General features: G+C 37.2%; 1 protein-coding gene across 1 annotated transcript in view; it reads left to right on the top strand.

Annotated features, from left to right (window-relative positions):
• Positions 1–12443, top strand: part of MCM6 (minichromosome maintenance complex component 6) — a 42666-nt gene that overhangs the window by 4758 nt on the left and 25465 nt on the right. Inside the window, exons 2-7 of the mRNA XM_061199507.1 lie at positions 5456–5602; positions 6933–7043; positions 7946–8195; positions 9528–9693; positions 9980–10125; positions 10871–11021. Of these exons, the coding sequence (XP_061055490.1) occupies positions 5456–5602; positions 6933–7043; positions 7946–8195; positions 9528–9693; positions 9980–10125; positions 10871–11021 (971 nt within the window). The remainder of the gene's footprint in view (positions 1–5455; positions 5603–6932; positions 7044–7945; positions 8196–9527; positions 9694–9979; positions 10126–10870; positions 11022–12443) is intronic.

The following is a 12443-nucleotide window of genomic DNA, read 5'->3' as shown; positions in this document are numbered from 1 at the left end:
TTGGAGATTGATCCTTTGTCTGTTGATTCATTTGCAAATATTTTCTCCCATTTTGAGGGTTGTCTTTTCGTCTTGTTTATCCTTTCCTTTGCTGTGCAGAAGCTTTTAAGTTTCATTAGGTCCCATTTGTTTATTTTTGGTTTTATTTCCATTACTTCAGGAGGTGGGTCAAAAAGGATCTTGCTGTGATGTATGTCATAGAGTGTTCTGCCTATGTTTTCCTCTAAGAGTTTTATAGTGTCTGGCCTTACATTTAAGTCTTTAATCCATTTTGAGTTTATTTTTGTGTGTGGTGTTAGGGAATGTTCTAATTTCATTCTTTTACGTGTAACTGTCCAGTTTTCCCAGCACCATTTATTGAAGAGATTGTCTTTTCTCCATTGGATATCCTTGCCTCCTTTCTCATAGATTAGTTGACCATAGGTGCGTGGGTTTATCTTTGTCATAGATTAGTTGACCATAGGTGCGTGCGTTTATCTCTGGGCTTTCTATCCTGTTCCATTGATATATATTTCTGTTTTTATGCCAGTACCATGTTGCCTTCATTACTGTAGCTTTGTAGTATAGTCTGAAGTCAGGGAGTATGGTTCCTCCAGCTCTGTTTTTTTCCCTCAAGATTGCTTTGGCTATTTGGGGTCTTTTGTGTCTCCATACAAATTTTAAGATTTTTTGTTTTAGTTCTGGAAAAAATGCCATTGGTAATTTGATAGGGATTGCATTGAATCTATAGGTTGCTTTGGGTGGTATAGTCATTTTCACAATATTGATTCTTCCAATCCAAGAACATGGTATATGTCTCCATCTGTTGGTATCATCTTTAATTTCTTTCATCAGTGTCTTATAGTTTTCTGCTTACAGGTCTTTTGTCTCCCTAGGTAGGTTTATTCCTAGGTATTCTTTTTGTTGCAGTGGTAAATGAGAGTGTTTCCTTAATTTCTCTTTCAGATTTTTCATCATTACTGTGTAGGAATGCAAGCGATTTCTGTGCATTAATTTTGTATCCTGCAAGTTTACCAAATTCATTGATTAGCTCTAGTAGTTTTCTGCTGGCATCTTTAGGATTATCTATGTATAGTATCATGTCATCTGCAAATGGTGACAGTTTTACTTCTTCTTTTCCAATTTGGATTCCTTTTATTTTTCTTCTGTAATTGTCATGGCTAGGACTTCCAATACTGTTGAATAAGAGTGGCAAGAGTGGACATCCTTGTCTTGTTCCTGATCTTAGAGGAAATGGTTTCAGTTTTTCACCATTGAGAATGATGTTTGCTGTGGGTTTGTCATATATGGCCTTTATTATGTTGAGGTAGTTTCCCTCTATGCCCACTTGCTGGAGATTTTTTATCATAAGTGGGTGTTGAATTTTGTCAAAAGCTTTTTATGCATCCTTTGACATTATCATATGGTTTTTATCCTTCAATTTGTTAATATAGTGTGTCACATTGGTTGATTTGCATATATTGAAGAATCCTTGCATCCCTGGGATAAATCCCACTTGATCATGGTGTATGATCCTTTTAATGTGTTGTTGGATTCTGTTTGCTAGTATTTTGTTGATGATTTTTGCATCTATATTCATCAGTGATATTGGTCTGTAATTTTCTTCTTTTGTAGTATCTTTGTCTGGTTTTGATACCAGGGTGATGTCCTCATAGAATGAGTTTGGGAGTGTTCCTTCCTCTGCAATTTTTTGGAAGAGTTTGAGAAGGGTGGGTGTTAGCTCTTCTCTAAATCTTTGATAGAATTCACCTGTGAAGCTATCTGGTCCTGGACTTCTGTTTGTTGGAAGATTTTTAAGCACACTTTCAATTTCATTACTTGTGATTGGTCTGTTCATATTTTCTGCCTCTTCCTGGTTCAGTCTTGGAAGGTTATACCTTTCTAAGAATTTGTCCATTTCTTCCAGGTTGTCCATTTTATTGGCATAGAGTTGTTTGTAGTAGTCTCTTATGATGCTGTGTATTTCTGTGGTGTCCGTTGTAACTTCTCCTTTTTCATTTCTAATTTTATTTGAGTCCTCTCCCTCTTTTTCTTGATGAGTCTGGCTAAAGGTTTATCGGTTTTGTTTATCTTCTCAAAGAACCAGCTTTTAGTTTTATTGATCTTTGCTATTGTTTTCTTTGTTTCTATTTCATTTATTTTTGCTCTGAGCTTTATGATTTCTTTCCTTCTACTAATTTTGGGTTTTGTTTGTTCTTCTTTCTCTAGTTCCTTTAGGTGTAAGGTTAGATTGTTTATTTGAGATTTTTCTTGTTTCTTAAGGTAGGATTGTATTACTATAAACTTCTCTCTTAGAACTGCTTTTGCTGCATCCCATAGGTTTTGGATTGTCATGTTTTCATTGTCATTTGTCTCTAGGTATTTTTTGATTTCCTCTTTGATTTCTTCAGTGATCTCTTGGTTATTTAGTAACGTATTGTTTAGCCTCCATGTGTTTGTGTTTTTTAAGGTTTTTTCCCTGTAATTGATTTCTAATCTCATAGCGTTGTGGTTGGAAGAGATGCTTGATATGATTTCAGTTTTCTTAAATTTACCAGGGTTTGATTTGTGACCCAAGATGTGATCTATCCTGGAGAATGTTCCGTGTGCACTTGAGAAGAAAGTGTAATCTGCTGTTTTCAGATGGAATGTCCTATAAATATCAATTAAATCTATCTGGTCTATTGTGTCATTTAAAGCTTGTGTTTCCTTATTAATTTTCTGTCTGGATGATCTGTCTATTGGTGTAAGTGAGGCGTTATAAAGTCCCCCACTATTATTGTGTTACTATGGATATTCTCTTTTATAGCTGTTAGCATTTGCCTTGTGTATTGAGGTGTTCCTATTTTGGGTGCCTATAAGTTTATAATTGTTATATCTTTTTCTTGGATTGATTCCTTTATCATTATGTAGTGTCCTTGTCTCTTGTAATATTCTTTATTTTAAAGTCTATTTTATCTGATATAAGTATTGCTACTCCAGCTTTCTTTTGATGTCTATTTGCATGGAATAACTTTTTCCATCCCCTCACTTTCAGTCTGTATGTATCCCTAGATCTTAAATGGGTCTTTTATAGACAGCATATATATGGGTCTTGTTTTTGTATCCATTCAGCAAGCCTGTGTCTTTTGGTTGGAGCATTTAATTCAATCACATTCAAGGTAATTACCAATATGTATTTTCCTATTACCATTTTCTTAATTGTTCTGGGTTTGTTTTTGTAGGTTCTTTTCTTCGCTTGTGTTTCCCACTTAGAGAAGTTCCTTTAGCATTTGTTGTAGAGCTGGTTTGGTGGTGCTGAATTCTCTTAGCTTTTGCTTGTCTGTAAAGCTTTTGATTTCTCCTTCGAATCTGAATGAGATCCTTGCTGGGTAGAGTAATCTTGGTTGTAGGTTCTTCCCTTTCATCACTTTAAATATATCGTGCCACTCCCTTCTGGCTTGTGGAGTTTCTGCTGCGAAATCAGCCGGTAACGTTATGGGAGTTCCCTTGTGTATTATTTGTCGTTTTTCCCTTGTTGCCTTTAATAATTTTTCTTTGTCTTTAATTTTTGTCAATTTGATTACTGTGTGTCTTGGCGTGTTTCTCTTTGGATTTATCCTGCCTGGGACTCTCTGTGCTTCCTGGACTTGGGTGGCTATTTCCTTTCCCATGTTAGGGAAGTTTTCAACTATAAGCTCTTCCAATATTTTCTCAGGTCCATTCTCTCTCTCTTCTCCTTCTGGGACCCCTACAATGCAAATGTTGGTGCATTTAATGTTGTCCCAGAGGTCTCTTAGGCTGTCTTCATTTCTTTTCTTTTTTTTTCTTTATTCTGTTCTGCGGCAGTGAATTCCACCATCCTGTCTTCCAGGTCACTTATCCGTTCTTCTGTCTCAGTTATTCTACTGATTCCTTCTAGTGTATTTTTCATTTCAGTTATTGTAATAACTGAAAAAACATCTTCGTTTGTTTTTTACTTCTTCTAGGTCTTTGTTAAACATTTCTTACATTTTCTCCATCTTTGCCTCCATTCTTTTTCCGACGTCCTGGATCGTCTTCACTATCATTATTCTGAATTCTTTTTCTGGAAGGTTACCTATCTCCACTTCATTTAATTGTTTATCTGGGGTCTTATCTTGTTCCTTCACCTGGTACATAGTTCTCTGCCTTTTTATTTTGTCTGTCTCTCTGTGAATGTGGTTTTCGTTCCACAGGCTGCAGGATTGTAGCTCTTCTTGCTTCTGCTGTCTGTCCTCTGGTGGATGAGGCTATCTAAGAGGCTTGTGCAAGCTTCCTGATGGGAGGGACTGGTGGTGGGTAGAGCTGGGTGTTGCTCTGGTGGGCAGAGCTCAGTAAAACTTTAATCCACTTGTCTGCTGATGGGTGGAGCTGAGTTCCCTCCCTGTTGGTTGTTTGGCCTGAGGCGACCCAGCATTGGAGCCTACAGGCTCTTTGGTGGGCAACACCAGGAGGGCTCACGCCAAGGAATACTTCCCAGAACTTCTGCTGCCAGTGTCCTTGTCCCCACGGTGTGCCACAGCCACCCCCCGCCTCTGCAGGAGACCCTCCAACACTAGCAGGTAGGTCTGGTTCAGTCTCCCCCGGGGTCACTGCTCCTTCCCCTGGGTCCCGATGCACACACTACTTTGTGTGTGCCCTCCAAGAGTGGAGTCTCTGTTTCCCCGAGTCCTGTGGAAGTCCTGCAATCAAATCCCCGTAGCCTTTAAAGTCTGATTCTCTGGAAATTCCTCCTCCCATTGCCAGACCCCCAGGTTGGGAAGCCTGACGTGGGGCTCAGAACCTTCACTCCAGTGGGTGGATTTCCATGGTAAAATTGTTCTCCAGTTTGTGAGTCACCCACCCAGCGGTTATGGGATTTGATTTTATTGTGATTGCACCCCTCCTACCGTCTCATTGCAGCTTCTCCTTTGTGTTTGGATGTGGGGTATATTTTTTGGTGAGTTCCAGCATCTTCCTGTCGATGATTGTTCAGCAGTTGTGATTCCGGTGCTCTCGCAAGAGGGAGTGAGCACACGTCCTTCTACTCCGCCATCTTGAACCAATCTCCTAACCTGGATTTCTTGATTTGATATTTTCTAATCAACAAATACTAACTATTCTTTTATTGTTGGTATGTACAGTTAAGGTTGGAAAGTGTTAAATCAAGAAATTCAGATTTAAATCTGAAGACGTGGTTTTCCTATGTTCCCAGCTTTGTACAAAACATTTTAAAGGCATTCTCTCATTTAATCTTCACAGTTATCTTAGGAGATAAGATGATGTTCTAATCTTTTTTATTATTATTATTTTCAAACAGAAGAGGGACAGGTTTAGAATAGGTAAGTAACTTGCCTCAAGTTATACAACTACTAAAATGGGCCTGTCTGACCCTAAAGCTGATGGTCTTTAACCAATATGCTGAATTATCAGGCATTCACATTCTTCTTTTTGCTGCCTAATTCTTCGGTTTAATCTGACTTGCATGTATCTACAGGTTCCAGAACAGCGATGGAGAAATTAAGTACTTGCAGTTAGCTGAGGAGTTAATTCGTCCCGAGAGAAACACATTGGTTGTGAGTTTTTTGGACCTGGAGCAATTTAACCAGCAACTTTCCACCACCATTCAAGAGGAGTTCTATAGGTTTGGTGTATTAATCTTTACTTTAAATAGACATGGAGCCTGGGAAGCCAGCTCTTCTTAGAATGGAAGTGTTCATTTGTGAGGCAAAAAGGCAGCTGTCACAGAGGCCCTTTGATACAGCCAGTGGTCATTTTATTGCTGCTCTGAACTAATTTAGGCCTTTGTGGAGTTGACTATTTTTCACATGCGAATGTTGAAAACTTTTGTTTTCTATGTAGTTTTTCCAGGTGTTAAGAGGATTGCTTACTTTGTGTCAGGCTTCAGTGCTATTGCTATGTCATTCATTTAATCCACTCCCCCTCCCCATATCATATAAAATCCCTTGAAACATTTTAAAAGCTGAATGGTATTTTTTTGGCAGAAATTAGACATTAGGCTTTTGTTTTGCTTTCAATTGCTATATAAAGCCAGAAATATCTTTCTATACAAAACTTAGTTTAAATAAAATCAGGTTAAAATAAACACTGTGGACTGTTATGAAAGAGAAATGAAGACCCAGGAGTAAGCAGTCACAGTCTTGTTCTTTTACCTGGTATATTGGGAGATGGAGGATTTGTCTCGGTGTTTCTAGTCATATATGGCTATCAAGCTATCAAGAATGGTTGGAGGGATAAGCAGCAGAGTTTATTGTGATAGTATGTAGCAGGAAAAGTTGTACTGACAAGTGAGAGGGAGGTAGAAAGTCAGGGCTGTTGGTGGAAACACCTATGCCTGTACCTCATGCACAGACCATGCCGCAGTTCTGTGTCCTGAAAGTAGCTGATTTTTCAGAGGACTTCCAGATCCTACCACTTAAACCAAGCTGCCTCAGCTATTTAAAACTTAAGAGAATGTGCACACTTCCATCTAACCAGTCAAGTGAAACGTTTCTGCCAACTTGCTCTCAAATCAGTACACAAATTCCTTCCCTGCCCTTATCTACTTCCTATCAATCAAGAATTAAACCTGGAAGAAAATAGTAGGCCTTGACACCAAATGGGAGGCTGCCTTGCTAGGTAGTATACTGCCCAGGTGGTTCAGGCAGAGTCATCTTGGACAGAGGAGTGACCTGCCATGTGCATGCTAAATGATTATTTAAAAATAATTCAGGAACAGCATTTTATCTTTGGTGTTTCTGTTGTCTTAGATGTATTTATGGTGGAATAGGAGAGGATTGAAGGTGCTCTAAACCCAGACCAGATGATAGAAGTGTCCTGCAGAGTTAAATTCTAAAGCTTGGTTGTAACCAGATGAAATTCCTTAGTTTCAGCTGTTGGGAAGCATAAGGGGAAGGAGCCCTTGGTAAGCCTCTTGAAGTTGTCAGTTGATTTACTTTTTGTTTGTTTTTCAGAGTTTACCCTTACCTATGTCGGGCCTTGAAAACCTTTGTCAAAGACCGTAAAGAGATCCCTCTTGCCAAGGATTTTTATGTTGCATTCCAAGATCTTCCTACCAGACACAAGTAAGAAACCCTTCTTGGAAAAAAAAAAATTCCCCAAATAGTATAGGCATCACTTAATTGGCAGAAAGCTCAGAAGGTTGTAGTCTTAGGTCTATAAAGAGTTATATCCAGGTCTATAAAGAGTTATGTCCAGTTATCCAGAAGATTTAGTTTTGGAAAATACGTATTTCCAGGAAAACGGGATGGGAAGTATGTTAAGTGAAGCAATTTCTGGGGATTATAGTATTTTAGGACACCTTTTAAGGGATGTTGAGGTGAAAAATTAGTTCAGTGAGAAAATATGAAAACTGAGAACAGTCACAAAAATTAATGAATTGTCAAGAGCTTAAATAGCATAGCTTTTAAACTGTTTTCCTCTTTAGCAGTTATTTAAAGAATAAATTTGTTGGAGGAAATTGAAGTGATATTTTGAAAACTTAAACTACTAAAATTACTTATAAAATTACTAAGTTATTTAATATAAAATGGGTTTGTGAAATACAGTGTTTTCTAAACCTTCAAGTTCAGAAAAAAATTTGTCCCAATGATAATTTTTCCCAAGGATAACTTTACTGTGAAAATGCTTATTTAGAAATGTAGGTAAGAAAAAAATATATTTGCATATAAAACAAAAATGGGATCATTCTGTTTTATAATTGTAATTGCATTTCTTTCACGTCCTTTACTTAGTTTTTCTTATTTATTCATTTATGTATTTTGTTGTAGATGCATGTACATTATACTTCAGGAATGGGCATGTTGATTAAATTATTCTTGTAGGAGAGTCCAAAGAATACCTTGTCTCTTATTTTGTTGTTGTTGTTATTTTAAGCATAAATTATCATTGAATATCCTCTCATTAAAAGTGAAAATTTTTAGTTTGAAAATGAATATTTACTAATGCAATATCTGTCTTTAAACAGAATTCGAGAACTCAACTCATCCAGAATTGGTTTGCTCACTCGCATCAGTGGGCAGGTGGTACGGACTCACCCAGTTCATCCAGAGCTTGTGAGCGGAACTTTCCTGTGCTTGGACTGTCAGACAGTGATCAAGGATGTAGAACAGCAATTCAGATACACCCAGCCAAACATCTGCCGAAATCCAGTTTGTGCCAACAGAAGGAGATTCCTGCTGGATACAAATAAATCGAGATTCGTTGATTTTCAAAAGGTGCTTATTAATTTCTCTTTAGGTCAGATTCAGCCTATGCTAATAATTCACTTCTAGGCACTTGTAATTATTATTATAAGCTTACTTAGGCAATGTTAAACTCAGTTTTTATGTAAGTCAAGGTTCGTCAAGTGTGACTACAGATTTAAGCTAAAAATTTGTAATGCAAATTTCAATTATCAGTATATAAATGTGTTCTAACCTTTAATAACTTGGATTGTAAGCTCCTTCAGGCAAATAAAATGTATTTGTCAAAGAATAAACAGTAACCATTATTATTATTACTGTTATTATTATTATTACAAGCTAGAGTTAGGAAAATTTTTGAAGAAGTAGAGACTTGTTGGTGTAAGACTTGGAGTTGGTGGTTAGGAGGGAGGAAGGCATAAATAAAAGGACAGGTGAAAATGAACATACTTGTCAATAGCAGTGAGGATTATCATGATTAAAGTAGAGGAACCAAATTGGAGATCATCTGAGAGATGATTTGGTATGAGGCATGGAAGTACTTGGAGCCTTAAATCTCAGATTGAGAAGCTTGGACCTATCTTGATAAGCAAGGGGAATACGTTTTCAGATGATGTGAATTTTTCTTTGTTAAAGGAAGATTGATGAGACAACTGTGCGTGGTATTTAACAAGAGACTAATAGGCAGTTGTAGTTAACTGGGCAAGAGTTGGATGGTAGCAGTAAGAATGAAGGGGCTAAAGCTCTTCAGGGCTTAGTAACTCTGGTATATGCAAAGAGAAAAGTTGCAGCAGCTCAAGCACTGGAGAATGAGTACCAGACTAAAATAAATAATTTATATTAAATTCAGTTTTTAGTCCTTACTTAGTTTTCTTGTTTTATTCTGATACTTGGTTTATAGGAAACATGTGTTCTTACCAACAACTTTGGGTAAAAGATGCTTTATATTTGATAAAGAACATGATATAACAACCAAATACAAAATATGAATTTAGGTTGGGTCTTGGTTTGGGGAAAAAAAAACCAGCTGTAATAAAGGACATTCTTGACAACTGGGGAAATTTGAAGACGGACTAGATAAAGAAGTCATTATGGAATTAAATATTTAAATCTCTTGGTGTGATTGATGGTATTGTGGTTACATAGGAGATTGTCTTTATTCTTAGGAGGTGAGTGCTAAAATATTTGGGGGTGAAGTATCTTGATTTTTGCAACTTCTTTCAAATAATACAGTAAAAATATGTGTGTCTTAAGTAATGTTAACAGTTGTGTTGAGGTGGAGGGTATAAGAGATGTGAAATTTTTCATAAAATTTCCCTGACAATTTAGAGGAAGATGGAACACATTTATTTGTCTTTGTTATAGGTTCGTATTCAAGAGACTCAAGCTGAGCTTCCTCGAGGGAGTATCCCCCGCAGTTTAGAAGTGATCTTGAGGGCTGAAGCTGTGGAGTCAGCTCAAGCTGGTGACAAGTGTGACTTTACAGGGACGCTGATTGTTGTGCCTGACGTGTCTAAGCTTAGCATACCAGGTCGGTAATCTGTGGCTCAAATTTAACAAATTCTCAGTTACCTGAACTGCAGAGTATCTAGCTTCTTGCATCTTCCTTGTCTTATTTTTGGCTACCAATCAGAGGGTGAGCGAGGAACTATGATGAGAATAAAAACAAATTGGTTTGCTATAAAAGCTACTGTTCTGAAAAATTTCAAAGCCTAAATGAAATTTTTGCATTTATAGGTTTCGTTTATCTGAGCAGTTTTGATTCTCAGCACCCTCAGTATTTGAGCTGTGAAACAATCTATCATTCAATGTTTCAGGAGCACGTGCAGAAACTAATTACCGTGTCAGTGGTGTTGATGGATATGAGACAGAAGGCATTCGAGGGCTCCGGGCACTTGGTGTTAGGGATCTTTCATACAGGCTGGTCTTTCTTGCCTGCTGTGTTGCACCAACCAACCCGAGGGTGAGTCTTCTTAGTAGAATGGCAAAGCTTAAGAAAGGCATCCCCTGAGGCTGCCGCAAACTCAGTGTTAAAGATGGGGTTGGGTTGAGATTTGTTCTTTAGTTTTAAAACCAGATTTTTTCATGTCTGTCTTCCCGATCTTAAGGAAAAGTCTTATTTATTTTTGTACATAAGAGCTCAGTGCTTTAAGAGCATTGGTACTATTATTATTCACGGTGGTTTTTCTGTTTTTAATTGTTCCTCTGTCACGCTCCTCGAGATAGTACAAGTAGAAAAATTTAGTAATCTGGGAAGTACAGTATATTGCTCTTTCTGAGTGTGATTGACCCCTGGTATTGTAGTTGTTCAGAGCTTGATTTTGTTCCAGGTGGGGAAAGCAGTGAGGAACAGTTTGGAAAATGAGTGGTGAACATAATATTCTGTTTCTTCATTTTCATCTTCATATCAGTGATTAACATTTTATTATGGCTCATCTCATGAGCATCTAGATTCATTTAGATAGCAATACAAAACAATGGTGGTAGCTTTTTTTGTTATTTTTAAATCACTGGACAAATGACAAGCTCTTCAGTATCTTAACTTAGGCCATACTGGTTAGGAGATTTTTTTTAAAAACCTTTACAGTCAGCAGATTCTGAAGTTGACCTCCCAGGCTATATTTCGTTTGTGGTGATGTTTCTTCTCTTTCACATTATTTTGACTGTTTCTATACTACTATTTTTTTCCTTTCTTCTCCACCCCTCAGTTCGGAGGAAAAGAGCTCCGAGATGAGGAACAGACAGCTGAGAGCATTAAGAACCAAATGACTGTGAAGGAATGGGAGAAAGTGTTTGAAATGAGTCAAGATAAAAATCTATACCACAATCTTTGTACAAGCCTGTTCCCTACTATACATGGTAAGAGTTCTATCCATTTGTGGCATAAACTTGAAATCAAAGTAATGATTATGAAACAGCAACATGTGACTTCTTAAAACACACAAATCAGATTATGAAAGTTTTTTAGTGCGTTTAGAAGGGGTTTTAAAAAGTCATTTGTAAAAGGACAGATATTATACAATTCCACTTAAAATGAGGTACTTAGAACAAGTAAATTCACAGAGACAAAGTAGAAAGAGGTTACCTGGTGGGGAGGGAAATAGGGAATTGTTTAATGGATAGAGTTTCTGTTTGGGATGATGAAAAGTTCTAGAAATGGATAGGGGTGATGGTTATAAAAGATGGTGAATGTACTTAATTCCACTGAACCACTTAAAAGTTGTGTATATTTTACCACAATTTTTTTTTTTTCTGAAGGTTACTATTTTATTTACACAGATAGTTAAGGACTGGAAGAGAATAATGTTTGTTTTTTTAATTGAAGTATAGTTGATTTACAATGTTGTGTTAGTTTCAGGTATACAGCACAGTGATTCAGTTATATACATACATATATTCTTGTTCAGATTCTTTTCCTTTATAGGTTATTACAAAATATTGAGTATAGTTTCCTGTGCCATCCACTAGGTCATTGTTGGTTATCTATTTTATATATAGTACCGTGCATATATTAATCCCAACTTCCTAATTTATCCCCCCCACCTTCCCCCTTTGGTAACCATAAATTTGTTAGAGAATAATGTTAACTTAAACATCATTGGAAATAGATTATTCTTGACATGACTCTTACTAGGAAATGAACCTAGCAGAATTCTTAAATTATATTAAATTTACAAAAAAGTTCGGACTGCCCACAGCAAATTCTATACATGAAAACATTTTTATAAGTGTCTAACAACTGTAATCTACTTTTAACAAGTATCACTACCACAGGCAGGTAGTCAAATAAGTGCTCACTTACATTTTCTTTGGCTTGTTGATGCCCCTCTCCCATATTTCTTAAACTTGCCAAATACAGTTTTTCCAAGTTCTTTATTTTCTGAGTTTGTGATTCCTCCCATTCTGTCCTTAGTTCTTCTGCCAAACGAGTGAGTTGCTGATTTCTCCTGTTTTATATCTTCTCTTATTTGTAAAGCAATATCTCTTTCTTGTTCTTGAACCTGTAGCAATCTTAGTTTTCGTCTTCTTTCATAATCTTCCTTTAAAATGAAGGCTTCCTCATTAGGACTCAATCTCAGCTTGCCGGCGGCATTCATCACCTTTCTTTTCGTTTTCATGTAGTACTTTAAATATTAAGGTTCCAGGAAACGGGACCCCGGACTCAGGAACCGCGGCTCAGACAGAGAAGGTCTGGGCGGCCGCCACACAGCAGCCTCCCAACAGCTGTTTGTGCGCCTGCAGGGCAGCCATCACCGAGCCCCCGTCACTCTACCACAATGT

The sequence above is a fragment of the Eubalaena glacialis genome, chromosome 1, assembly GCF_028564815.1.
Source record: "Eubalaena glacialis isolate mEubGla1 chromosome 1, mEubGla1.1.hap2.+ XY, whole genome shotgun sequence".
Classification (NCBI taxonomy): Eukaryota; Metazoa; Chordata; class Mammalia; order Artiodactyla; family Balaenidae; genus Eubalaena; species Eubalaena glacialis.
This window is presented reverse-complemented; position numbering and strand designations above follow the sequence as displayed.